This window comes from Ipomoea triloba, chromosome 5 (genome assembly GCF_003576645.1).
Source record: "Ipomoea triloba cultivar NCNSP0323 chromosome 5, ASM357664v1".
NCBI classification, from domain to species: Eukaryota; Viridiplantae; Streptophyta; class Magnoliopsida; order Solanales; family Convolvulaceae; genus Ipomoea; species Ipomoea triloba.
Genome location: NC_044920.1, coordinates 23,132,813 through 23,160,381, shown reverse-complemented (window position 1 = coordinate 23,160,381; position 27,569 = coordinate 23,132,813). Strand labels below are relative to the sequence as shown.

General features: G+C 34.5%; 3 protein-coding genes across 5 annotated transcripts; all 3 read left to right on the top strand.

Annotated features, from left to right (window-relative positions):
- The first annotated feature begins 8,644 nt into the window (after positions 1 to 8,644).
- Positions 8,645 to 15,328, top strand: LOC116019284 (splicing factor U2af large subunit B-like). 3 transcript variants are annotated; one of them, XM_031259434.1, is made up of 13 exons: positions 8,645 to 8,866; positions 9,552 to 9,790; positions 9,993 to 10,106; positions 10,799 to 10,869; positions 11,494 to 11,564; positions 11,650 to 11,694; positions 11,775 to 11,834; positions 12,150 to 12,210; positions 12,297 to 12,409; positions 12,728 to 13,174; positions 14,099 to 14,237; positions 14,489 to 14,556; positions 14,765 to 14,902. In XM_031259434.1, the coding sequence occupies exons 1-13, from the start codon at positions 8,741 to 8,743 to the stop codon at positions 14,900 to 14,902; spliced, it is 1,692 nt and encodes a 563-aa protein (XP_031115294.1). In that variant the 5' UTR covers positions 8,645 to 8,740. The 3 variants fall into 3 exon arrangements, with proteins under 3 accessions (XP_031115294.1, XP_031115295.1, XP_031115293.1); XM_031259435.1 differs by having other exon boundaries at positions 11,647 to 11,694; positions 14,682 to 14,782; XM_031259433.1 differs by having other exon boundaries at positions 8,646 to 8,866; positions 11,647 to 11,694; positions 14,765 to 15,328.
- Positions 15,329 to 18,269: 2,941 nt separating this feature from the next.
- LOC116019285 (pentatricopeptide repeat-containing protein At4g36680, mitochondrial-like) lies at positions 18,270 to 19,918 on the top strand. Its single transcript, XM_031259436.1, has one exon. The coding sequence runs from the start codon at positions 18,300 to 18,302 to the stop codon at positions 19,539 to 19,541; it is 1,242 nt and encodes a 413-aa protein (XP_031115296.1). The 5' UTR covers positions 18,270 to 18,299; the 3' UTR covers positions 19,542 to 19,918.
- Positions 19,919 to 20,362: 444 nt separating this feature from the next.
- Positions 20,363 to 24,215, top strand: LOC116021250 (splicing factor 3B subunit 4-like). Its single transcript, XM_031261866.1, has 9 exons — positions 20,363 to 20,632; positions 21,460 to 21,508; positions 21,664 to 21,752; positions 21,863 to 21,919; positions 22,093 to 22,155; positions 22,238 to 22,303; positions 22,801 to 22,887; positions 23,279 to 23,372; positions 23,501 to 24,215. Exons 1-9 carry the CDS (start codon positions 20,528 to 20,530, stop codon positions 23,962 to 23,964), a joined length of 1,074 nt encoding a protein of 357 aa, XP_031117726.1. The 5' UTR covers positions 20,363 to 20,527; the 3' UTR covers positions 23,965 to 24,215.
- The last annotated feature ends 3,354 nt before the right edge of the window (positions 24,216 to 27,569 follow it).

Here is a 27,569-nt window from a genome sequence, read left to right as displayed (position 1 = left end):
AATTTCATAGAAAAGATTTTTCAAAAAGTTGAGGAAAATGAGTTATTATGTTGTTTGTTTGGTTGGATGGAAAATGTTTTCCATTGAATTTAACACCCCAAAAGGGAAGGAAAACAAATTCTTTGGCTGAGATGGGTATTTTGTTTTCCAAAGAGATTGGGAAGAAAGTATTAAGTCCTTGGACTATTTTACTCTCATCAAAGTTGATTAATTACACATGTATATATAGTCAAACCATTAATTACTAAGGGCATATTGGTCTTTATATTCATAATTCCTTATCATTCCAAACTCTATCAAATAATGGAATTCATATTCCCAGCAATTTCTTTTCCACCAACCAAATATTGAAATCTATTTTCTTGGTAATTTGTTTTCATAGAATTTGAATTACATTTCCTTCAAATATTTTCTAGCGATTCAAACGAGTTGTTAAGACACGTAATTACTGCTTTTAAGTCCCTTGTCATCTCCAAAGAAAGAAAAGTTCAAATTGAAATCATCGTTGTAAATCAAAGAGATAGCATTAAGTAACTAGGAAGGGTGTTGGTAAATAGCTGGGCAAAAATCACAATAAGGTGACTTATAAATCCCTTTCCACTAAGGATGCGTAAATTATACTGTGTACCATGGTCCAAAACGGTGTCGGCACCTGTCCGCATCGTCTGTGCCGTTATGTGTAAAGTAGCTCTATTTGTGAAATATATTCAATTTTATTTTTTATACACTACAGTTTCCTTTCAACACAACTACAGTTCTATTTCGATATAATTACAATTTCATTCGACATTATATATTCAAATATGTGAAATTGTTATTCAGTTTCATTTTATATAAACTACAGTTTCATTACAACACAACTACAATATCATTTCGATATAACTATAGTTTCATTGGATAATTTACACTTAAATATGTGAAACTGTTATTCAGATTCATTTTATAACAACTACAAACTACAATATCATCTCAATATAACTACAGTTTCATTCAACATTATACACTCAAATATGTGAAATTGTTATTCATTTTCATTTTATATACATTGCAGTTTTCTTTCAACAAAACTACAATATCATTTCGACATAACTATAACTTCATTATTGGACAATATACACTCAAATATGTGAAATTATTATTCAGTTTCATTTTATATACACTGCAGTTTTCTTTCAACAAAACTACAGTATCATTTCGATATAATTACAATTTTATTGAAAAATATACACTCAAATATGTGAAACTGTTATTCAGTTTCATTTTATATATACACTACAGTTTCCTTTCAACACAACAACAATTTTATTTCGATATAACTGCGGTTTCATTTAATAATATAAAAACAAATGTGATGCAGTATCGTTTGAGATAAACTGTGTTTCATTTACGGAGTTCCGTTAAGTTGTGACGACAACCGTCTCTTTACTTTAAAAAATAGTGTCATTTTTGGACCATGGTCCACGATATAACTACCGCTAAGGATGGGAATATTAACTAAGGTGTTCTAACAATTTTAGTTTTGATCTTAACAAGTAATTTGTAGAGTTAATTCCAATAATTGTTTATTGACTATTAATATTTACTAATTTGTATCTTCAGACTTTCAATTGGATCATAGATGGTCCCTTGATAATTAACCTTTATCAATTTTCATCATTAACTTTCAATTTGATCATAAATGGTCCCTTAACAATTGATTTTGTTTCAAAATTGGTCATTTGGTTAAATATTTATTTAATAAACATTAAATTTAAGGGTAATAATGTAAAAATTGGCTTGTTGTTGAGATGGATAAATTGAGTTCATAAACTTAATACATTCGGTTCGTCATTAGCGGAAATGTGAAGAACCAAAATTTTTACATTATTACCCTTAAATTTAATGTTTACTAAAGTAATATTTAATTGGATGACCATATTTGGAACAAAATCAACGGTCGAGGACCATTTATGCTCAAATTGAAAGCCGATGATGAAAGTTGGTAAATGTCAATAGTCAATTGACTATTTATGGTCCAATTGAAAATCAGAGATAAAAATTAGTAAAGATCAATAGTCAATAGATCATTTTTGAAATTAACTCTAATTTATATTATTGATGTGCAATCATTATTCCATAAACCATGGTTCACACATTTGTGTGAACTATAATTAAAAAGTACATTTTTAATATATTAAAAGTGCATTATTTTCTTTGAGTACTAGTGACTCTATTACAATATTAAAAGTACATTATTTGTATACATGAAGTACATTATTTGAAAGTACATGATTTTTTATATATTATCAAATAATGTACATTCAGTACAAAAATAATGTACTTTTAGTATATTAAAAATGTATATTACATGCATGGTCCACATAGTCATGTGGGTCATGGTACACACAATAACACTCTCCCCTTGCCATTATCTTACTAAACGTATGCCTCATTAAAAACCTTGCTAGGAAAACACTGTGAGAAAAATCTAGTCGAGGGAAAAAAAGTACATGATGAATTTCAATACATGTGTTATACAGGGTTGCCTCATTAAAAACCTTAGGCTAAGAAAACTCAATGGAAAAAAAAAACTTAAGGGAAAAAGAGTACAACCATAAGCCTTCTGGGCATAACCTTCAGGATAACCAATCATAAACCATCAGTGTATAATTTTCAGGATTTTGGGTTCATCTATTCAAGTATTTATATGCAACTTTCCCTTTTTGACATTACTATTTCACATTTATGCCTCGATAAAAACCTCACTAGAAAAACTCAATGGAAAAAAAACATGGTGAGAAAAAGAATACATGATATGTGTGTTCATGTGTTGCATTAGCTGCCTCGTTAAAAAAATATTTAATTAAGAAAATTATATCAAAACTCATCAATCAAAGGAAAAAGAGTACAATTGTTGATTTTTAGGATTAATTGAAGTCCAATCTTCAGGATCAATTCAAATAAATGTCACATCCCCTAAAGATAACAATATTCAAAGTCCTCACGTTCTAATATAATAAAAATATTGTTCCAAGATAAGTGAGGAAAATGAATATGGTATAATCTTCAAGATTGTCATTATAGTGAACATTCTGTATAATAATCTCATGGCTTTTCTGGACAACATTATGTATAATAACCCCGTGACTCTTATGGAGCTCACATGGGTTGCATCTTGTTACTATATATGTTCTGTCAAATACTTTTAAACATACATATTTATCATTTGTGCAACACAAGCTTTATTGTCTCATATAGAATAGTGGGGGTAAAACGAAACATAACCAGTTTGGGACTTCGCATAATGGGGATCAAACAAAATAGTCAGTACCCAAGTAGCCCATTAAAATCACATATTGATTTCTCACATAAATGGCAAAATCTTTGTACCTCGAAAATATTGGAGGATATGTTAAACACTATTTCATTACAAAAAGAAGCATTAAATGTTACTAACAATTTCATCTAGATACAATATCAGGCCTGATGCGATTATGGAACTTCTGGTCCTAAATTGGTGCTCCAATGACAATGAAGTAATGGACTTTTGGTCGCAAAATATCCTCATTATCCTATTCGAGTCTAAATGGTTCATTATCTGCTTCTAGAGATTGGAAACCATTAATGTGATAAGCAAATGATACTTATCCATCTAAAACATCTTCAAGGCGTTTCTCAATGTAGGCTAATTGGTGTGTAATATTCTTTCAAGAAGATACTTGATCTGCAGGTCGAGATAATACTTGATTTCTCAAGTTTTTCATTTCAAACTCCATCTTTAGGCATGAGATAATATCATCAAGCTCTTTATGTACTTCAATCATATTTATGCCATCAACATAGACTGATATAATTGATAAATAACTCCATTACCAACTCCCTCATGAGCACATAATGATAGATATTTATATTTACATATTCCTACTTCATGAAGAAATTACTCAATCAATTGCTTATTACCTCAATTCAAGTAAAGCCTTTGTAATTAAACAAAATATGTTGCGATTTTCATTTCTTTTCTCATTTCGAGAATTATAAATACATAAGGGATTTTCCCAGATAAACATTAACGTCTAATGACCCATAATTATGCAGTCATGACGTTCATTAGCTGCATATCTAAATTTATTATTCTGCCAATGATATTATATAGCGGAACTTAATGACGTTATCTTACATGGGAGATTGTATTTTATTAAAATCAATTTTGGGTTTCTGCGTGAACCCATTGGGTTACAAAACTTGCTTTATAACACTACCTCGTTATTCTTATTTCTCTTTCGTATTAACACACATTTGTAACCTACAAGGTTAACATTCAATGGTGTACGTGTTATAAAGAGAATACACATTTTAGCAAGTTGAGTTATGCCTTAATTGCTTCTTTATGCATTGAATAGTCATGGCACTTCTAGTGCCTAGCTCTAGATCCAGATTATCATATAATGGGAGCAATTTGTAAATGTAATTATGTTGTCGACAACTATAATATTTTGATAATAAATTTCTCTCATATTCATAAATGTTCATGGCAATATCTAAATCAACCAGATTCTAGTCATTTTCCAAAAATATTTGAATCTGGTCATTTCGTATTTTCAGTACTATAATTATTTGGTATACCTATAAGTTTACTAGAATTTCTTTTGGACGAACGTCTTTAGGACATAATTCTTCAAAAGATTTTAAGAGTGACAAAATTCTTAACTAGATCTAGTTGTTGCGGACTCTTATCATTTATACCGATATGTCTCCTACACTTCTAGCGTCAGTAGAATATGGTCCAATTTGGGGAATATATATGGTCCAATTTGGAAAATATATATGGTCCAATTTGGGGAATATATATAGGACATAGTCACTCTTTTCTGATTAACATGATCAAATAGATATGTTTGGTAGATTATTTGCTACTGTCGCAAATAGATTATCTCCTAAACTTCCAATGCAATCTAACTAGTACGTAGATTTAAATAATGAAGATATTTCCATTCCATGTAACTTCTCGACACTTCATTAAATTTGGGCCCATATCTCCCCCTAATGCCGTGAAGCGATCTTCATAAAGTATGCAATTAGCGTATACAATTATGTATTGATCCCCTATCGTAGGTTCTAGGTATAGCACCTAGAGGTACGTTATGGTTGTAACATATGGATATGGACTACATACTAACACGAAAAACATAGATGGAGAATGGTTAATTTACCACGTACTAGGTGTATGAGGGAATAATCATGATATGCAGTTAGTTAGATTTAAATTCAAAATAGTAGTATGTCAAATTGGATGTCCCCAAAACACGATAATAAACATCCTTTCACATACTCTTTAGAAAATATTCATGTAAAAAGGAAAACTAATGCTTGACATATATCCTATGTCTAACAAAATTAGTAAAAATTTAACTCATTATATGTGCCCAATGTAACCCAGTAGCTCATGTCATAATTTACAATAATTTGGGTCTTTAAGTTGTAAAGATTATTGCAACACGATGAGTACTCACCACAAGTGACATGTAAAATCAAATAGGGCAATCATACGCTTTGAACAAAAATTATTGGAGCACTCAACAATCTTAGGGAGATTAAATGCCAAAAAGAAGTATAGATGGTGAGACCATTCATGATCTCTAAAATCCATTTTATCAACTTATAAGGAGCCATCATTATCAAATATTCACAATTTGTTTGCTTCAGGCAAACCATCATGATGTGATTCACTTTTGGCTTTCAAGCACATAACATTTTTTAGAGTAGCATAACACTAAAAATAGAAGTTGCAGACTTAATTAATGAGTCATGAGTCATCAGTCACAGTCACCCAAAGATCAATCCTCATTCGAGGTCTTTCAGACCTTATTAGACAAATAACCCAATGACCAAATACATTGTCAAGTAGGGAAAATTTAAAACTCAGAGAGTATACTCCCACAAAAAGTTTTGACATATTTCAAAAATTAATGACACTTAAAACACTTAGTATAATTTTAGCATGAACTACTACTGGAGTACAATGTGACTATCATAGATGACAATGAGACCTATACTATTTAAAATATTTTTGATCGTGTACTTCTATTTGATTACAATGGATTCATGTACCATCCGAAGGTAACATCGGGGAAGTTAAATTAAGGAAGTAAAATCCGAGAAGTAAAATCCGTCTGAAAAGTAAAACCCGAGAAATAAAATTTCGAGAAATTAATTGCTCGGATCATGCATTTTATGCATTAAGAGATCATAATAATTTATTTATTATAGACTTATGGCGATCCTTCAGGGATTGACTTAGGATCTATGGATCTTTTTCGATCAAATATCCATAATTGAGGGCTTAGGCCAAGATAATAAGTGACTCATAAAATTAGTACAGTGCTCTTAGTTTACCTTCTGAAAAAAAATTATATTAAAAAATTAGGCACTATCAATGCGTTTAAATACTCATATTTGATATTTATTTCAATGCCCAAGTCTCATGTGAAATAATTTCTATAACAAATTAGCACCATCAAAACTTGAATTTCGACAAATAATCATTGACTTTTAAATCATGATCAAGTCAATTTGACACTCGAATCATATAAATTGTCCTAGTGCTATTATCTCTAATTAGTGCTATGACTCGTCGCCTTTTGGGTAATACTATGTTTAAAATTCAGGTTATAGCCACTTGTTAATCAAAACGATCCTTTAAGGATTGTCATATAATGGATGTATCACTTCCCATCAATATATTAAATTCATGAGATTGTGGTTTTACAAGGTGATTATGAAAAATCAATGGTTTTGATTTGCCTTCCTAAGCAACTTCCATTAAGATGGGAGAGGAGAAAAAAATAAAACAAATATGATTTAAAAAAAAAAACAGATGTGGCAGGCGCGTACACTGCACGCGCCCGAGTGGGCACCTGCCATGCGCGAAACGCGCACAGCAGTGATGCCAAATGTGATGGTGGTTACTGTTCCAAAAACTACATTTGCAGAAGAGACTCCATCACTCTCTCTCCTTCATGGTGTCATTTTTTCCTCAAAAATCGTGAATAAACTACTAATGTAAATGCTGTAAGATTTATGATAAATCTCCACATATATGCCTATAAGGCTACAACAAATAATAATTATGATATTTTAATCAACATGAGACTTTATTTGTATTTTGAGTCATGCACATACATTATATTATGCACTGTACAATATAAGCTCAACACTATTTCATTCACAATGGACAAGTATATACATATACATATAAAATGGAAAAAATTGTACATAGGATAATGGTCAATAATATATATTTGCAACATAAACTAAATATTACGAATAACAATTTTAGTTTAAAACGTTGTATAAAATAGTCAAATCCAAACTCAATAAACTTAAGTCATAATTGAAATACAACATGTACAAATCCATACTGACAAATACCATTAAGGTGCTGTTTGGTCAGTAACTTTTATACCATACCATCGAATTTGATACCTATTATCATATTTGTTTACCTATTTCTGTTATCATATAGTTGGATTTAAATTCTTTAGTCCCTTTCCCACCCATACGTTTGAACAATTGAATCAACAATGAGAAAGAAAAAAGAAAAAAGAAAAAAAATCATTCTCAATACATTCAATATAAAACTTTATTACACACACACACACATATATATATATGTATTATATATTTTTATATATTTAATTTAATTCATTAATTATTTATTTATTTCAATTTCAATTCCTATTTACTCTACCATTTTTGTTCACTTATTAAACTCATTACAGTTACCAAATATTTAATTTCAATTACGATTTTTATTCTAATGTTCGAACCAAACTCCCTCTAACTATACCCAAAAATCATGCAACCATCAAATTATCTTGGAAAAATGGTCAAATAAGCTTATGAACTTTACTCAAAAAGTCAATTAGGCCCTTGAACTTTAAAAGTTGCAATTAAACCCATAAACATGTTATTTGAAAGTATCGAAGCCTAGAAACCAGTTGGTAACTTGTAATTACAGGTTACCTATGGTTCCAGCCATCCTTTCAACATGTTCCGGCCATAATCACCGGCGACAAGACGGTCGTCGGTCGCGTTTAGAGGAGGCGACCAAATTGGTCACCTTCTCCGGCAATTGGAGAAGGTGACCAAACTAGTCGCCTTCTCCGGCGACTGGAGAAGGCAGACCAGGCCGGGTCACCTCCCCCAAACGCGATTGACGACCGTTCGATCACCAGTGATTATTGTCGAAAAGTGTAGGTAAGGTCGTTGAAACCCTATGTAACCTGTAATTATAGGTTACCAACTAGTTTCTGGGCTTCAATGCTTCAAATAACATGTTTATGTATTTAATTGCACTTTTAAAAGTTTAAGGACCTAATTAACTTTTTGAGTAAAGTTAATGGGGTCTATTTGATCATTTTTCTAATTATCTTTAATGATTAAAAATAAAGACATAAATCGAGACAAAATTGGTTTAGAATCTAGTTGTAATAATTAATACAAAGTTTATGCATTTTTAGGGTAATTAAAGCATTTTTAAAAACTTAAAAGCAAATTAAAGATGGGAAAAAAAAAAGAGGAAAAGAAATTGACTGGTAACAAAAAAAATGAAAATAAAATATATAAATAATACTCCTTAATAAATTGATAAAAGCGGTGAAATCTCTCTGCAAGCCCTAACTTCACAAACTCAGTTGCTTGGCATCTTAGACTCGAGAGAAAGCTGTTGAAGGGGGAGTGAAAGGCGCAGGAACAGTAAAAGATGACAGACTATGACGGCAATGGAGAGGATGTAGGCAACAATAGAGACAATTACGGAGCTTCGCCTCAGCCTAAAGCCGCCGCCTTCTACGGTGGCGCTGAAGAACACAGCGACTCCAAGTCTCAGGTGTTTTTTACTGTATATATCTCGCAAGCATCGTTTGCAGGGTTGAAATTATGTTTTGTATCGTAAATCATTGATTGATATTAGACTCCAACCATTGTAAGTGAATTATTGTGTCAGATTTTGGTAATTCGATTAGGTGCCGATCCAATTTAATAGTGCGGTGTACTAGTTACTGTTCTGGTTACTGAATTTCGTGCTCTAATTATTCGGTTTTAGGGTTTTTTATGCGTTGTGAAGTCAACTAATACAACTGTGGATCACAAGACCTTGTGAGATAACTTATGGTGAATGTGACATTGATTGAATTATTGAAATACATAAATCTTACTAGTTTTGTGGTTCACATGGTCTCATTTTGGCATAGAAGCTAGAAGCTAGTCTTCTTTGCTCTCAACTTTTATGGTTGAAAGAAAAAAAGGAAATGAACTGAAATAATGAAAGAGCCATTATGGGTTCAGCTTCTTTGGGACATGTTATGCATATAATTGTGCTTTTTTGGTTGTTTGCTTTAAGAAGATGTCTGTAGTGGTGTTATTTGGCTACTAGCTTGGTTTCTCCTGGTTTTTGCTTTTGATTTTTATGCTATATCCTCCATTTCCTTCTTCTTTGTTGTTTCATTTTTGGCTGTTTTGTTTTATTAGCATTTGCTAATTGTTTGTTGGTCAATGTGTTTTGTGCCTTCCAGCATAGTTCACGTGACTATGAGAAAGAAAGAGAATCGTCTAGAAGCAAGGACAAGGAAAGGGAAAAAGGGCGAGATCGGGACCGTGATAGAGATCAAGATAGAGGGAGAGACAGGGACAGGGAAAAGTACAGTGATCGCCACCACAGAGACCGCAATAGGGATCGAGGTGAAAGAAGGGAGAGGGAGAGGACTAGAGATAGAGAAGATGATGGTAACTACAGAGGTCGTGACAGAGACAGGTAAGAATCTTGGTTCTTACTAATTCATTTATCATACTGATGCTGTTGTGCTTGGTCTTTTCTTTTTATAAATATCACACTTCGTTATCATGCACTTCTTAATCATCAGCTGTAATAAACCCTGCTCTCTTGATATTTTGCCACTAACTTAATAGTTTAAGGTAATAAATGACTCAAGATAGGGATTTGACTGGTTTTACAGGCGACGGGATTACGACAGAGATAGAGAGGATAGACACAAGCGTAGGTCCAGATCTCGCTCCAAAGATAGATCTAAGCATATATCAAATTCAAGATCACCTTCTCGCTCCAAAAGGTAAGCTCCAGTTTTTGGTCATATTACTTTTCTGCTTGTCCATTTACCCCATTTATTTGGGCTTCTATTTTCATTTTCTTTAGTTATCTGTACAGACAAACAGGCAATGCTCTTTGTTATATTAATTAATATCTATATTGCGCTACTCTTTTTGTGTATAAAATTCAGAAACTAAGTCATAGTGAGGTCAATCTCTACTGATCTGTCAGGTTTGATGAAATAAACAAAGTCCAAACTTATAGAGGAAATGCCATGACTGGATTACTATTATATTTTTACTTCTGATTTTATTAATGAATTTGTGTTTTTAAAAATACTAACACATTATAGCTACATGCAAAAAATACTGTACGTTCCTCTAGATATTGAATTTTTTCTAATAATATGTAATGTGCTTATAGGAGGTTTTTGACTTTTCAAATGTAGAATTGTTTGTGTTTAAGATCTTCAATTTGCTACCTCCAATTCTTACCAAGGATAATTAATAGATCATCTACCATTGATGTGTTATTAGCATTCCTTACTATCTTTGATAACTTTAACATATTGAAGTTGCCTCAACCTCTCTTCTTGTGCATAACTCATTGAATATTTGGGTTGCAAAACTATTCATATTATTCTATTTATGGTTTTTGACTTTTTTTGCATCTTGCTTTCTCTCTGTCCTTGTTATCGATGATTCTTCTTTACAGTAAAAGGGTCAGTGGTTTTGATATGGCACCTCCTTCTGCTACACTGTTGCCTGGTGCGACTGCTGCTCCAGGTACAAATATCATTACTATTTTAAATTGCTCTTTCTTGATAACTGTCATGTTTTTCTAGGAAATAGTGTGGAAGTCCATTTCAAAATGCATGGTTTCATTTTGGTAAGCATTTTATAATTTCTTTGTAGGCTATTTGGTATGGTGTCCTAGTCACTAGATTGACTGTTGAGTTATTCTTTATTATTTTCTTGGTGAAATAACTCCGGAACTGAGAGGACTTTTGGTTTCTTGTTGTGTTTGGTGTTTCTTTGTTTGTTTTGTTTGTCTGGCTTTATGCTCTAAGAAGGCAATGTTGGGCTACTTGCCCCACTGTGCTGACAATGGGTGTGAGCTGACTACTGTAGCTTTTATGTACAAGGAAGAATCAATACAGGTTTTTTTCATTCTCCACCAGGAATCACTTGATTGCTACCTTTACAAATATTCTCATCCATACCTGAATTTCCCTTTTCCCTTTTCTTAATGAATTAGTATAGACTCTAGTCTAGAATGAAAGACAGTAAATTATATCAAAAGAAACATATATTAATGTGTTGGACTATATTTATTATTATAGAAGTTCAGGTGATTGTTGTCACTTTTGCTGTTGAGTTATAACAATATAACTTCACCCTATTTTGCAGGCCAGGTTCCTGGCACCAGCCCAACCATTCCTGGAATGTTCTCTAATGTGTTTCCCATGGCACCAGGACAGGTTACTCTTCCTTCTGCATGTGAAGATATGTGCTGACTTTTTGGTTCACTGTTTTAATTTTGCATTTATTGGGTTTTAATAGCAGTTTGGGGCTCTTCCTATGATGCCTGTTCAAGCAATGACTCAACAGGTTGGCACTCGTTTGTTACTTGTATATATTAGTTATCTCCTTTGTTATAGGAAGTCTTACTTCAGATGTCTCATTATCAGGCAACCAGACATGCTCGGAGAGTTTATGTTGGAGGACTTCCTCCAAATGCAAATGAGCAGGTATTATACTCCCACTGGTTTTGCTCGATGCCATCACATTTTTTTCACTACAGTGACTTTAGTTTATCTGTTTGGTTTCTTTATATTTTCATGATATTACAAGACCCATCTACTGTTATTATATGCTACAGCATTTTCCTTGTACATGGTGTGTTTTTCTTGAATCTTGATTGTACATTTTAGTTGTATTGTTTTTGGCATCAGCACTTGTGGTTTGTCGTCTGCATCATCTTTTCTTCAGTGAAATGTGCTATTATGTATTTAAATGTTCTGTAATGTGAAATTGTGAATTTGACTCTACTCCTTTTCTTGCAGTCTATTGCAACCTTCTTTAGTCATGTTATGTCTGCAATTGGAGGAAACAGTGCCGGCCCTGGTTGGATAATTATATCTCCAATTATTATTATTGTTTTTTAATTCTATATATTCTTTTCAGATGCTAAGATTATTCATCATTTTCAGGCGATGCTGTTGTGAATGTTTATATAAACCATGAGAAGAAGTTTGCTTTTGTTGAGATGAGATCTGTTGAGGAAGCTAGTAATGCCATGGCTTTGGATGGCATTATTTTTGAGGTAAGGCCCACATTGCATATTCGTTATTCAGGTTGGACTTGTTGATTACGTTCTGAATTGCTGAAGAATTCATTGAGATTGCAAATAGTGCTTATGCTTCAAAACATGTTTTATTAGCAGCATTGCCCCTTGAAGTTAAGAATAAATCCTCTATTCTTAATTTTGAGATTCGCTGATCATATCTTTCTTCATGATTTTATGCTGTCAGAATTCCTGTGGATATGCTGGATAATAAATATTGTTCTTAACTTGGAGTGAGATAATAGCTTTTTTCTTTTTTTTATATCTACTTTTTCTAATTGTTTATTTTTAACCCAGGGGGGACCAGTTAAGATCAGAAGACCCAGTGATTACAACCCCTCACTGGCAGCTACTCTTGGTCCTAGTCTACCAAACCCTAATCTCAATCTTGCAGCTGTTGGATTAGCACCTGGTTCTGCTGGGGGGCTTGAAGGTCCTGACCGTATTTTTGTGGGTGGTCTCCCCTATTATTTCACAGAAGCACAGATCAGGGAATTGCTAGAGTCTTTTGGCCCTCTACGAGGATTTGATCTTGTGAAAGATAGAGAAACTGGAAACTCAAAAGGCTATGCCTTCTGTGTCTACCGGGATGTCTCAGTCACTGACATTGCCTGTGCAGCTCTTAATGGGATTAAAATGGGCGATAAAACTCTTACTGTCAGACGGGCTAACCAAGGTACAACACAGCCTAAACCTGAGCAAGATAGTATCTTGTTACATGCACAGCAACAGATAGCTATGCAGGTGAGATACTTTGCGTTTTCTTATAGAATTTTAAGCCATTGTATTTAAATAATTATTTAATTAATTTAATGTGACCTGTGCAATGCACTAATATTTCCTGTTGGATATTGGCTAGTGTTTCTAGTTAATAAATTTTGCCCTAAAATTGACATATGTTTTATAATTAAGGAACACGACTCTAGTTTTGATGGAAAATAGAGTGAAATTACACTACACTATACACAATTGATATTATATGGCCCCTTTTTCTTTTTAGACTTGCTATTCTCTGCAGAATTGAAATTGTTGTGATATAATCATTTGATATATGTTTGAAACAAAGTGGTGTATGTGCATAAAAAATAAATCAAACATATTTGAAAATTTAATGTAAAGATTTTGATCGTTTATTATTAATTTTTAGGTAGGAAAACATATCAAACATAGAGTATTCCTGCTTTTTTGTAAAATAATAATAATAATTCAAATACACAAATATACTATATTCATTTTGTTTGAGAAATAATTCAATTCAATATTATTTTTCAAAAATAAGGATACTCCTTTTGTTTTAAAATATATGGAGTAATTTGAGCAAATAGCCATGTGTAATTCAGGGACGCTCAAGTATCATATATAGTATAATTATAACATTAAACTTGTCTAGATTATCAATGTGAAAATTAGGGAGGTGTCTTGTTTGTAAGAATAATTTAAACAAATATCAATTAAGATCCCTAATATTTGTTAAGTAAAACAAAGAGATTTATCTGTAATTATGCCTAAAAAATGTTGTTACAGTGATGCCTTAACTTTTGGAGACCTAACAGTGAACTACTTTAGTGTATATATATACACACACACACACACACACACATATTGATTGATATTGATTACTGCTGGAAGTGGAGTTTAATATCTTTGGTCGTGCATGTACATTTGTAGAGGTTAATGCTACAACAACCTGGGCCACCATCTACGAAGATTGTGTGCCTAACACAGATGGTAGATGAAGAAGAGCTCAAAGATGATGAGAACTATGCAGATTTATTGGAAGACATTAAAATGGAATGTGGAAAGTTTGGTATGTGAATTTTATTAACAAGGGTTGTTGTTCCTGTTATCAGTGTCTACTTTGATCTCCATGGTCTCTTGCCAATGTTGTTTTCATTTTTTGTACTGTGCTTACAAATTGCCTTTTGTCTTCACAAGATATCTATGTTGGATTGCCATAGTATATGCTCACAAAACCCCCTGATCTCTAATTTTCTGAAATTTGTTTTATCCCTCATTTGATTTGATGTAGATCTCAACTTTTATGTTGTCATTCTACAGGTCATTTGGTGAATGTTGTTATTCCCCGCCCAAACCCAAATGGCAGCCCTACACCAGGAGTTGGAAAGGTAGATTTATGTGCAGAATTTCAGTTGCCGTAATTCTGTTAAGAATTTTCAATGAAGGATAAAAAAAAAAAAAGATTTTGATGAGCTCGTTTCTTGACAAATGTCAACTTTTCAATTCATTACAGTTTTGTTCTTTCCGGATTCAAGCCTCTTAAGTGCTGTGTGGAGTTGCTATAGCCTTGTTTTTTTTTCCTCATTTTACTTGCAGGTGTTTTTGGAGTATGCTGATGTTGAAAGTGGTAAAAAAGCGTTGTCAGGACTGAACGGCAGAAAATTTGGTGGCAATGTTGTTGTTGCCATCTTCTATCCAGAGAACAAGTTCTCGCAGGGGGAGTACGATGGCTAGTTTTACGTTAGCTTCACTAGCTAGGTAGTCAGATACTCGATCTAATGTGTCTCTCTCGCGATCAAGTGGGTTTGTAATCTTTGACAACTAAACGCCAAGGAGTTGAACTTGAGACTGTATGCCTAACCACATGTCTTGGCCTTGCCCTTCAATTGCTGGACTATGCCATATTGTCATGCCAGGCTTTAAATTTTTTGCTTTACAATCTTCTTTCCTGGTTCTCATATCCAGTTATTCAAGTAGATTGTGCCTCAAAACCTCGGGCTAAATTGCTATTCTTAGGGCTTTATTTTTTATCCTTACACATCTCATCGTATGTATTATTATATGAATATCATAGTGTATAATACTATAGAGCATATGCTTTTTCCTTTCTGTTTTCTTTTGTCGTAAATGAGCTGCATTTGGATTTACAATTGTTGAAAAGATCTTGATGGTGAAATTTTGCTGTGTAATCATATTACTAGTTGTTACTTGTTTGAATAGATTGCTGTTATCATACTGCAATTACATGCTTGTCAAAAAAAAAAAATTGCATGAAATTTACTAATTCACGCTTTAAGGCATTAATAATAATTAGTTATTAAAATGAAAATTAGTTATTGGGAAAGGGTACACTATTGTACCCCAAAAGTGAAGGAAAATGGCATAACAAAATTGAGACTTTTGGTCTCATGCGACTATTGGCTGTGCAAAACTCGTCCAAATGGAAAAACCCGATCGACACGAAATGCAATTTTGTATCCAAAAAGGGTATCCGAATTCGAGCTTCGGAATACCATTCGAAGTGAAAAAAATTGATATTTTAAATTCGGGTGGGATACTGTTTTATCGGCGGAGCTGGAACTCATATTTAATAATGTATTGATAAATGTTATAACTTTGAATTAAAGGAAATTGAATAAAATTTTTTGGGTTGTGGGACAGTCTAATATTTTTATTTTTGATTTAGCTCAACCTAGTTTATATTTCAATCGATCATTAATAAATGTTATAAGTGTAAATTGATATTTTTTTTTTGAAAACATTGAAAGTTTATTAAAAAATTAAAATAATTTTTTTCTAAAACAATATGGGGTTGGGTTGGATCAACATTTTTATTATTTGGTGCATTTCGAGTAGACCTATATTTTACCAAACTAGCACAATCTAATTCAAATAATGATTAGACAAATAGTGGGTCAACCTTGCCATTTGACACTACTTAGAGTGAGGGAGAGAGAGAGAGAGAACTAAATATGAGATAAGAATCCAAAAAATGTCTTTCGAGTAAAAAATTTGGAACACATTTGTTGTCAAGATAGATCTTTTTTTTTTTTTTTTTTTTACAAAATGAATAATTTTAATTAATTTAATTTTTTTGTTGGTAGCTAAATATTGAAAAATAAAAAAAATTAAAAAATTTGAAAGTCATTTTTTAAATTTCCAAACAGATCATTAATTCTCAATTTCTACTAAAATAGAGGCAAACTTATATTACTCCGTATAATTTTTCTATCAAACACAATTGGCAAATTATATTATTATAAAAAAATATACATTTTTTATAATTTAATTTTGGAGGGATGACGAGGAAATCCCGTATGACCGTATTTACTATTCGAAGGAGTGCGATGGACAAACTTTAGCCTAGATTGTCTGTAATTGATCGACTCAAATCAAGAAAGTCTCAACAAGTCACTTCTACAAGAAGTTTAGAACCTTGTTGTTATCAAGCACATAACATGACCAACTTAGCTTAATTTGCTCTCAATTAACTTTGAAAGTAAGGTAGTTCGATAGATTCAATAATTTTTCTATCAAATCTTTTTGCTTAAAATCTAACTCACTCTATGAACACATTTGATTAACTCAATATATTACTTAAATTTATATGTTTTTAATTCTACAAAATTTTTGAAAAACAATTCTACAAAATTTGTTTATTCATTTTCATTATTTTCTTGAATCTATCCTAATATATACGGAGTACATTATTTTAATATTTGATAAATATATTGGACACTTATTTTCACTACTAGTATAATATATAACCAACAAAAATTATAACAATTTTAATTCCTCTATATTTCATAAGTAAATGATAACGCAGCACCTTTGTTAAAAAACATAACAATGATATTATGTCTAATTTTCTTGTGACTAAAGGTGAAACCACCCACCCTAGATGCTCCAATGCTCCATACTTTAGCTCCACAGTTTGTGGATGCATTAATCATAGTGACTTAATTGATCAACAGTAAATTAGGCTTTTGTCTATGACTCTTATTCTGGTAAGACTTAGGGTGTGTTTGGTTGGTGGGTTTAGGCCTAAGGAATGTGTATGAAAGTGATTGTTTGTGTTTGGTTGATAGGTTTTGTGAATGCTACTATGAGTTTGGAATACCCCATTAATGATAAAACCCATACCCTTATTAAATAAGGGTTTCATCTCTCTTCCTCCTTTTTTCCTCAACTATTAATAATCATTCCCATTCCACCCAATTACCAAACATGTCAAATACTTTCACCAAAACCCATTACCATTACCAAGTATTTGATACACATTCCGATTCCGATTCCCATGTGCGAACCAAACGCACCCTTAATTCCTGATTTCTTGTGATAAATTTTAACCTTGAGACAAGTTGAATTGCTCATGCCGACAATTGTCTCTTTTTCTTTTTTCTTTTTTTTTTGAAAGGTAAACATAGCTATTCCATTAATTCATAACATAAAACGTTTACATCAACGATCAATAAAATGGTAAACCATTACTTACAGTCAGACATAAAAACAACTTGAATCGCAGACTGTTTCATAACTAAGAAGCTATGTTCCTTCATGGAGCTTAAAGCTTCATCAAAGATCTGGGTCTTCGTCATCATTCTTTTTTGCTCGTTGCCCAGGATAAGATCAACACTTGCCGAAACCAAACTAAACGATTTATGCTAATGAAAATGAAAAGCTCGTGAAAGCAACGAGAGGAAAAATGCTCGTGAAAGTAACGAGAGGAAAACACAATAATAAAGAAAATAAAAAGTGGGTAAAATCAAAATAGGATTGGGAGTTCAAGACTACCAACACAAAGTCCAATACCTACATACTATTATTTTATTCAAAGGGAGAGAAAACAGAAGAGGAAGATCTGTGGCGGTGGTCGGAGGCGGAATGAGCTGCGACGGTGATCGGGGCGGAAGAAGAGCGAGAGCAAACGTAGAAGGTGACCAAAACCGCCGACTCAAAACTCCATTAGAGCTCCGGTCGGAGGCTGGCGGTGGAAGCCGAAGTTGAGCAGCAAGAAAGGCGTTTTTTTGTCTCTTTTTCTATTTTCACTTGATTATTAACAAAGTATACTTCCATAAAACAGTCTCTTCTTCTTCTGAACCCTAAACCCTGCAAAACCCGTGTGTGAGCAATGTCTTCCCTGGCCTTACGTTACGGTCGCCACCTATCAACCACGACGGCGGCTGCCGCCGGCGCATCCATCACCATCTCCAAAGCGAAGTCAAAGCTCAGGTCCGAACACGACCCCGATGAGGCTTTAAAGATCTACTCCTCCATTTCCGGCAACTACACTTCCCAAGCTTCCTCCCGCTACGCCCAGACCTACGCCGTCAGGCGTCTCGCCATGGCGCGCCGCTTCTCCGATATCGAGACGCTTCTCGAGTCTCACAAGAAGGACCCCAAAGTCACTCAGGAGCCCTTCCTCTCCACCCTAATTCGTTCTTACGGCATCGCCAGAATGTTCGATAAAGCGCGCAGCACGTACGAGCAAATGGACGAACTAGGAACCCCTAGATCCTCGCTCTCTTTCAACGCCCTTCTCACCGCCTGCGTTAATTCGAGGTTGTGCGATCGCGTCCCCCAACTGTTCGACGAAATTCCTAACAAATACGGCGTTTTGCCTGATAAGATTTCGTACGGTATACTGATCAAGTCCTATTGCGAGGTCAGATCGCCCGACTTGGCCATTGAGAGACTCAACGAGATGGAAGAGAAAGGTATCGAGATTACTCCAATTACTTTCACGGCTATATTACATTCACTGTATAAATCAGGGAGGATCGATGATGCTGAGAAGGCCTGGGAGGACATGGCGAAAAGAGGAATTGCTCCGGATGTTGGCGCCTACAATGTCAAGCTTATGAACATCCATGGCGGAGATCCTGACGGCGTGAAGGCTTTGATTGAGGAAATGAAAGCTGCAGGGGTTGAACCAGACACAATTAGCTATAATTACTTGATGATATGCTATTGTAGGAATGGAATGTTGGATGAAGCTGAGAAGGTGTACCAAGATTTGGAGCGGAATGGTTGTAAACCTAATGCTGCAACTTATGGGACATTGATCCATTATCTGTGTGAGAAGGGGCGGTTTGTGACAGGGTACAAGGTGTTCAAGGAGAGTGTGAGGAGACGCAGGATGGCCGATTTCAACACCATGAAGCCTCTGCTCGAAGGATTGGCAAAGGAATCGAGGCGCAAAGAGGCACGAGGGTTGCTTAGGACGGGGACGAAGAAGCTCCCGCCTAATCTGCACAAGGCTTGGAGCAGTCTAGGGGAGCAGCTTGGCTTGGAAAAGATTGAAGAAGATGAGACAAAGAAGGGGCAGTGGAAGGACTCGAAGCTGCACGAGTTGTGGAAAGGGAGGAAGTAGAAAGCGGTAGAGCTTATAACTTATTTTAAGCTACAAACGAGAACGAGTTAGGGATGAAGTAGAAAACGGCTCTGCTTGGTAGAGCTTATAACTTATTTTAAGCTACAAACGAGCTGTGGACAGGGACGAAGTTGATGAAGATTGTTACCAGAGAGACCGAAGGCCAGTGCCTTGCCTTGCCTTGCCTAGCTGCAATAGTATTGTAGGATGTGTTAGTGAGAGGGCATACAGAACTCTAAGGCTGCCAGGGATATTTGTCTTGGCCTTAACTTTTTAAAACAATTCATTCTTCTAATACCATAAGACTTGTTTTGTTAGAATAGTAAGATTGAAGTGGTTGGAATGATTGAAATGATAGTTATTATATTTTTTTGAAAGCTAACGCCTTGCATTAATTCAAGAAGTTACGAACAAAAACGAGAGGGTCACCCTCCCGAAAACAAGGACTAGTATGGGAAACAATTACTTTAGCAAGAGCATGAGCCAGTCGGCTCGATGGCTAACTAATGTGAACAATACGATATGACCCTAACAAGCTTATCAAAGAGCAATTGGAAAAAACCTATGTTCGAAGTAGTAAATTTTTCCAATTGCATTTTATTATCACCTTACCCTCTCAAAAGCTAACAATAATAAAATAATAGTGATAAAATTAAAACAATCCAGTTATTCTAATTGTACCAATTTTTTTTCTTCAATTTATTATTATTATTATTATTATTATTATTATTATTATTATTATTATTATAGTGATGGAACAACACTTGAATAACTCTAACCCTAATTTATGCCCAAAAAAAAAAAAAAAAAAAAAAAACTCTTTTGGAACGTCTCCCAAACGCATCCATAAATCTCAACTCACGGAAGTGCCAAACCGCCATTTCCAAACAAGCACACTTCGGGGTTTATTAAATTATATTCAAGTGTTAAACAAACACCGCCGTTGAAACTCGAAACAGAGCTCGCGAAAGAGAGTTGGGCCATCCATGGCGACCCGTATTGCTCCTGGAGTCGGGGCAAACCTTCTCGGTCAACATTCCGCTGAGCGCAATCAAGACGCCACAGCCTACGTCGGAAACCTCGATCCTCAGGTTCTTCTTATCCTTTTGATTTTTGATTTATTTTGTTTTGTTTTTTTTAACCTCCCCTAATTCTAGGGTTTACGCGCTTCACGCACTGACTAGGTACAACTACACACTGAGTAAAGCTCCATTTCTTGATTCTAGGGTTTATGTCCCCTTAGATTCTTCACTGACGCTAACACTTGTAGGGCTATGTATTATTGAATCCATAGGTTCCTGTTGAAGGTTGAGGCTTTAAAATCGTAGTAAATGTTGTTGTTTAGTAGCTTTACGAGCAGAGCTGCATTTGATTTATATAAGCTGTCTTGCATATGTTTTGCGAAAATGCAATGTGAATTACGGAGTACAAGTAAACCCGGCCAAGTTTATGGTGATGAAGATGGACCCAGTTGATTCTTGGTTACAGTTGTAACTTTTAAGGAAAAAGTTGAATTTTATAGGAATAAAGTTAGAATTATGCTTGAATTCATTTGCATTTAGGTAGTAGTAGCTGTAGCTTCAATATGAATTTGTTTTAGTTGGGGAAATAAAAGGAGCAAATGACAAGGAAACATATAGGAGGCCAATGAAGGGATGAACAGATTCTTGCTCTATTATCGTGGAGGACTTGTTACCTAGTTTTGCTCTTAATTTGTGCATATCAGCATGAATGCCCTAATCTGAAGTTATAAGAAATTTATCTTGTATTATCTTGCAATCATTTTGCTTATTTGATATCAGCAGCTACTTAATTAGTGCTGTTTCTCCTCTTCCGTCTCTATCTCTATTATTCTCTCTTTTTTCTCTCTCCGCTTAAATTATTTTTTCACCTGATCTCTTTTTTTCTCTGCTTGTAGGTTTCAGAAGAATTATTATGGGAGCTGTTTGTTCAAGCAGGCCCAGTTGGTATGGTTAAACTTTAATACTCAAGACAACTATTCCCCCATGCTCCTTGTGCATTCAAGTACACAAGCACAAACTAGTATTAGCAGAACATGCTTTTATTTTCTTATATGGGTGTTTGGTTTTCTATATTAAATTAGTTAATATATCCACTGCAGTTAATGTCTATGTCCCCAAGGATAGAGTTACCAATGCTCATCAAGGCTATGGCTTTGTAGAGTTCCGAAGTGAAGAAGATGCTGACTATGTAAGTGTTGCTTTTGTTTGTTGTAGCCCATTCTTCATGGCAATATTATGTGACACTCATCAACTTCATGTGCTATTACTCATTTTCATTGCTTTTTATGAGAAATTCAGGCAATAAAGGTGTTGAATATGATTAAACTTTATGGGAAACCTATACGAGTGAATAAGGTACTATTTTCCTTCCTGCTTTTTCATTATTTTGGTATAGTGAGTTGTTCTTCTGTAGCTTATTAACCTCTGATAGAAATTTTGGTTCAAATGGATTTTATGCTTATTATTCATTTTTTTTGTTTTTGAGTTTTAAACTATTAAATTCTTTTTCCTTTGTTCTTCCTTTGCAGGCATCACAAGATAAGAAGAGTGTTGATGTTGGTGCTAACCTCTTTGTTGGAAATCTTGATCCTGTAAGCAGTTCAAAGTTATCTCTGTACTTGAACAATCTTCCCTGTAGACATGCAAGTCACCCTCCCCTTTTTTCATGTGCAGGATGTAGATGAGAAGCTTCTATATGACACATTCAGTGCTTTTGGAGTAATTGTTTCAAATCCAAAGGTCATTTCTCTGATAATCTGTATTTTATTAACAGAAATTTTGACTTCTTGCTTAGTTTGAAATTGTATATATATATATTACGAGGGAGAAGACTGAAGACTACATTTTCACATCCTGAAAACAATTCCTATGGCCATATTAAAGATTTCTTCTTCTTCTTTTTTGTGGATATTATACTTGTCTATTAAATGGCATATATTTGACCCCATTTGCATTTTAAGCTTCTATATAAGCCTAAGTTCGCAGGGTTGTGTACTTGTGTTTAGTCTGTGATATCTGAGCTGCAAACTTAAATGCTCATGCAAAATCATTTTCTTATTTTGTCCTTCATTTTCATATACAAAGAAAAATCACATTTTCTTTTCACATAATAGGAGAGAATTTTTAGTTATATGAAATTTGAAGGATGTTATCAAACCTTTGTCTCATTCAGCATTGAATTTCATATTTTGGATGCTTTTTTCTAGTCTGATTATAATGCCTTTTTGTATTTGCAGATAATGAGAGACCCTGAGACGGGGAATTCTCGTGGGTTTGGTTTTATAAGTTATGATTCGTTTGAGGCATCTGATGCTGCCATTGAGGTAATTTTCTTGTGGGCCTGCGCTTTTTATGACATCTTTGATTCTCTTCTCGTTTTAAAATTTAATTCTTTTCACTGGTTCAGATGTTTATATAGTATGTTTTCGAAGAATGAACTTTCTTTCCATGAGTGCTCACAAAAAAAAACTCAAATCTGTTTCAAGTTGAAGATATTGAGTGTATATACTAGTTTACAATAAATGTTCCCTGGGATCAGTGAAGTGTAAGAACTAAGATTCCTTGTTGATTGTGTTCGTTGAGAGAGAATAACATCACAAATTCCTCTTTTTTAATTTTTAATTTTTAATTTTTTTATATTTTATTTTATTTTGTAATTCACTTCATTACCTCCCCTGTTTTTCTTTGTTTCCTGATTGTGTGGTGCTTTTCCAGGCGATGAATGGCCAATATCTTTGTAACAGGCAGATTACAGTTTCCTATGCCTACAAGAAAGATACGAAGGGTGAACGTCATGGGACACCTGCAGGTAAAAATTTATTGCTTATGGGAATGTATGCATTACCTTTAAAGAGTGGAGATCGAGAGTTTTAGTTGTGAGTTTCCTCAGCTTTGGAGTATATCCACTAATTTGTCTGTTCCATCTTTAACATGTAGAGAGAGTTTTAGCTGCGAGCAATCCAAGTAGCCAAAAGAGTAGGCCCCATACACTCTTTGCTAGCGGACCTCCGACACTCCCCCCTGTGGCGCAAGCCAATGGTACAGTTGCTGCGCCAGTGCCCCCACGGCCTTTTGCAAATGGCCCTTTTCCCCCACCTGTTGCTCAGGCAATTCACCCGCCGCCACCCATGCAGTCTACTGCTTATCCGCCAATGCAATTACCACCGCCACAATCATGGCAGGCTCAGCCTCCACAACCTGGGACAGTTGGCTTTCCTCCACAGCAGTTTAGAGGAGGCCCGGCCATGCCACCACCTCCGCAGGTAGCTCCACCCATGAATAGGCCCCCGCCACCACCAATGGGAATGGGTGCTCCTCCTATGTGGCGGCCGCCACCACCTCCCCAGCAATTAACTGGTGGATACCAAATGTCAATGCCACCACCTCCACCTGCAAATTAAGAACTCTAGATGCCTACAATTCTTGGGTGAGGAAGAAAACTGGAAAACTTTTGTAGGATGTCGTTTCTTGATTCTCGCACTTGAATTTGTTAAAATACTGTATCAATGTACAATATTACGTTGACATGTGTCTTGAATATCAAGTAATGTTAGACATAAAATTGTTTGACAGTAGAATAGACTTTAGACTTGAGAGAAATATTTGTGAATTGGATATTTGGATGGGATGAAAGGGTTACATTGTCTTCTCATTCACAAAATCCTCCAAATTCAACTTAGGGCATCCATCCTACTCTTCACTTCTCAAATATTTGTGGGGTCTACTCAAAAAAACAAAACTTTACAAGAAGTCTAACCCATAAATTTTTGTAAAGTGCAATCAAACATTTTAACAAGTGCAATCAAACATTTTAACTTATTAAAATTGGTCAAGTGTAATTTACCAGTTAAAATTGGTCAAGTGTAATTTACCAGTAAATAACATGTTATTAATATGTAGGTTGTTGTTGATTGGTACTAGCTATTGTTGATGGGCATTGTTGATAATGATAATAAAAAAAAAAAAGAAAATAACGAACAGTTTTCGTCTTTTCCAAGTGACCACTGACCCAATGTGATCGCCTTCTTCGATGAGTGACCAACTGGGTCACTTCCGCGGATGAAGAAGGCGACCGCTTGGTCGCATCAACCGGTGATTGTTGCCGGAGTAACGTCAAAACTGTCGGAGTATTGTCGGAACCTTAATGATTTGCTATTTGTAGACGTAATGGCATGTTCATGAATTCAGGGGCCTTATTGCACTTTCGTATAAAGTTAGAGGTTTTATTTGACCTTTTTCCTAATTCTTTTAATATAACATGTTTGCTAGAGAGTCAAACGACCAATTGTTATATCATGGACTATTGTTCATCTTGCATTGTGGATCTAGGTTCAAAAATTATGTGTTTGCAATTGACATATTATGTACCTGCAGTTAACAATTTATGTGCATGTAAATAAATTGAAGATACATATTACATAACATGTTAACTACATACAAATAACATATTATGTGTCTGTAGTTAACATGTTATGCGCCTTCAATTTATTAACAAGCACATAAATTATTAACTACAGATACAGAATATGTCAACTGCAAACATATAATCTGAATGTTATTTTGAACTAGGGTCTAGAATGCAAAGTAAACCTTGGTCCATGGTATAATTTGCCGTTAACAATTGTTATACCATGGACTAGGATCCATCTTGCATTGTGGACCCTTGTCCAAAATTATGTGTCTCCAGTTGGTATATTTTGTACTTGTAATTAACAGTTTATATACTTGTAAATAAATTGAAACACATAACATGTTAACTATAGACACATAAAATAGTAACTACATACACAAAATGTTAACTGCATGTACAGAATATGTTAACTGCAGACACATAATATGTTATGTAACATTTTATGTGTTTGTAATTAACATGTTAAGTGTCTTCAATTTATTTAGAGGTACAAAATATGTCAACTGCAGGTGATTAGATATGAGCCCAGGAGACCGAGAGTGTAGCGATGCCTGATGGAAGGACAAGAAAGACAAGAGGAATTATAGGGTCAAGAAAGTGACAGAAGGCGAGTCGGCCAGGGAAGGCGGAGATTGACAGCGGGAGGTGTGGAGTAATGTAAGTGGTGAGACCAATCAAGAAGGAGTTGGATAGGCAATGACTCAGTCGAATTCCATTGTGTGGAAGAGTAGATGGAGGAACCAGGTGAATGGGTCAAGCAGATGAATGAACCAGGCTGACAGTACAAGCGGATGAAGGAACTAGGCAGACATTGTGAGTGGATGGAGGAACTAGGCGGATGGGTCGAGTGGATGGATGAACCAGGCTGATAGGGCGAATGGATGGAGGAACGAGGTTGCCGAGTTTGGGTGAATGGAGGAGCTAGGTGGACAGAATCGAACGAGTGTAGAAGCTAGATGGGGGCCGGGTGGGTCAGAGGAGCCAATTGAATGAAGACGAGTAGTGGAGGAAGCCGGTCGAGCACAGGTAAGAGTAGAGCGTCTCTGTTGAACTAAGACGTCGGGTCATTTAATGAGCCATTAAAGAGGAGTTTATGACAATGATGGAAAAGACTATTGTAGGAGGCGGATCGACGCAGGAGAAGCGGAACCGACAACAATGATAAGATATAATGACATTTATTGTATTAATTATTGTAACTAGCATTAATGGTAGACTACTGTTGGACTCGGTGGAACATGTATAAAAACCCAAGAAAAGCAAGGGTTAGCAATTTCTGAATACACACGAGTGAATTTGTGAGGAAACTTTGAGTGTACTTTTTAGTGATTTTGAACTATTTTCGATAGTTTATAATCTGTAGGTTATTTTGGACAGATTCCACTGCAAAATAGACCATAATTTATGGTATAATTGTCATCCATACTAGGCATATGCCTCACAAGATAACTTGTGTGTTTTTTTTTTGTTGCAATTTTTTTTAAATCCAATTTATGCTTATGTGGCTTGCGAGCCCAACAAATGGCTACTAGCTTGCCATTTGTCAATCTTTTGACTTTTATTTTTAAATTTATTTATTATGTTGTTATTATATTGTAATGTGATATAAAAGTAAGATGACCTTTGAGAGTGTGAGAGAGTGCAAATATGATAATGTAAAAATAGGACACACCTTGAAGATGAAAATTATTATGTGGACTTTCAAGTTCTATTCCCAAATTCTATTCTCATTCTTAAATTCTTGATTCAAACATTTTTCCTGGGACACACATTATGAAAATAATTTATTATTGCCTCCACGCCATGGAATAAAAGTAAGAGAGTAAAATTTGAAAGTAAATATAATAGAACTCTTTTCCTTCAAAAAAAAAAAAAAAAAAAAAAAGAACTCTTGAAGATAGAGGAGTTATACTATATGGACTTCCATTTTCTAGTTCCTCACTTTAACTCCCTGACGTGACAAGATATGATAAGTTATCTTTATCCTATGAGTCCCAATGAAAGTGTAACATTAAACTTTTGTGTGAGGGAATAAAAGTAAGGAGTAAAACTTGGGAGTTCAAGTAGTATTTTCAAGATAGAGAGAGTATTTAGGCCATCCTCATTTGTAAGTTTTAATGGATTTTTGGCAGAACAAAAAATTTGGAATGAATTTGTAAACAAATGTGGAGTGAAAATTTGATGGGGTTCTTTCTCGTGCAAGAGAGGAGGTTTTGGTAGAAATTAGGGCCCCACTTTCGCTCAAAATAACCGCCCCTCATTGCGTGAGGCGCAGATTTCGCGCCCAGGCAAGTGCGTCAATATTTTTTTTTTAATTTTGTTTTGTTTTTTCCTTTATTTTTTCTTTCTCCACTCCTATTTTCTCTTTCCTAATCACACTTACAAAAACTTCTTGAAAATCACACTAAAATCTCTACTATTGAGGAAGGTCTTAGGGCAACCATATCAATGGTTTATTGAAGGATAATGTCAGTAAAGAAACTCAATTGTTTGAACTCCAACTGATGTGGGTTATTTTGAAGGCATTTATTTCTCCTGCAAACACAAAGTTATTGCAGGTTTTGCAGAAATATAAAAAAAAAAAAAAAAAAAAAA

What these genes read in the sequence shown, in the direction of transcription:
- LOC116019284 (XM_031259433.1), top strand. Translation starts at nt 8,741, where the DNA reads ATGACAGACTATGACGGCAATGGAGAGGATGTAGGCAACAATAGAGAC. An exon ending in ACAGCGACTCCAAGTCTCAG is followed by an intron (nt 8,867 to 9,551) that starts GTGTTTTTTACT and finishes TGTGCCTTCCAG; the next exon opens with CATAGTTCACGTGACTATGA. An exon ending in TTCAAGCAATGACTCAACAG is followed by an intron (nt 11,695 to 11,774) that starts GTTGGCACTCGT and finishes TCTCATTATCAG; the next exon opens with GCAACCAGACATGCTCGGAG.
- LOC116019285 (XM_031259436.1), top strand. Translation starts at nt 18,300, where the DNA reads ATGTCTTCCCTGGCCTTACGTTACGGTCGCCACCTATCAACCACGACG.
- LOC116021250 (XM_031261866.1), top strand. Translation starts at nt 20,528, where the DNA reads ATGGCGACCCGTATTGCTCCTGGAGTCGGGGCAAACCTTCTCGGTCAA. An exon ending in AACCTATACGAGTGAATAAG is followed by an intron (nt 21,920 to 22,092) that starts GTACTATTTTCC and finishes CTTCCTTTGCAG; the next exon opens with GCATCACAAGATAAGAAGAG. An exon ending in TTGTTGGAAATCTTGATCCT is followed by an intron (nt 22,156 to 22,237) that starts GTAAGCAGTTCA and finishes TTTCATGTGCAG; the next exon opens with GATGTAGATGAGAAGCTTCT.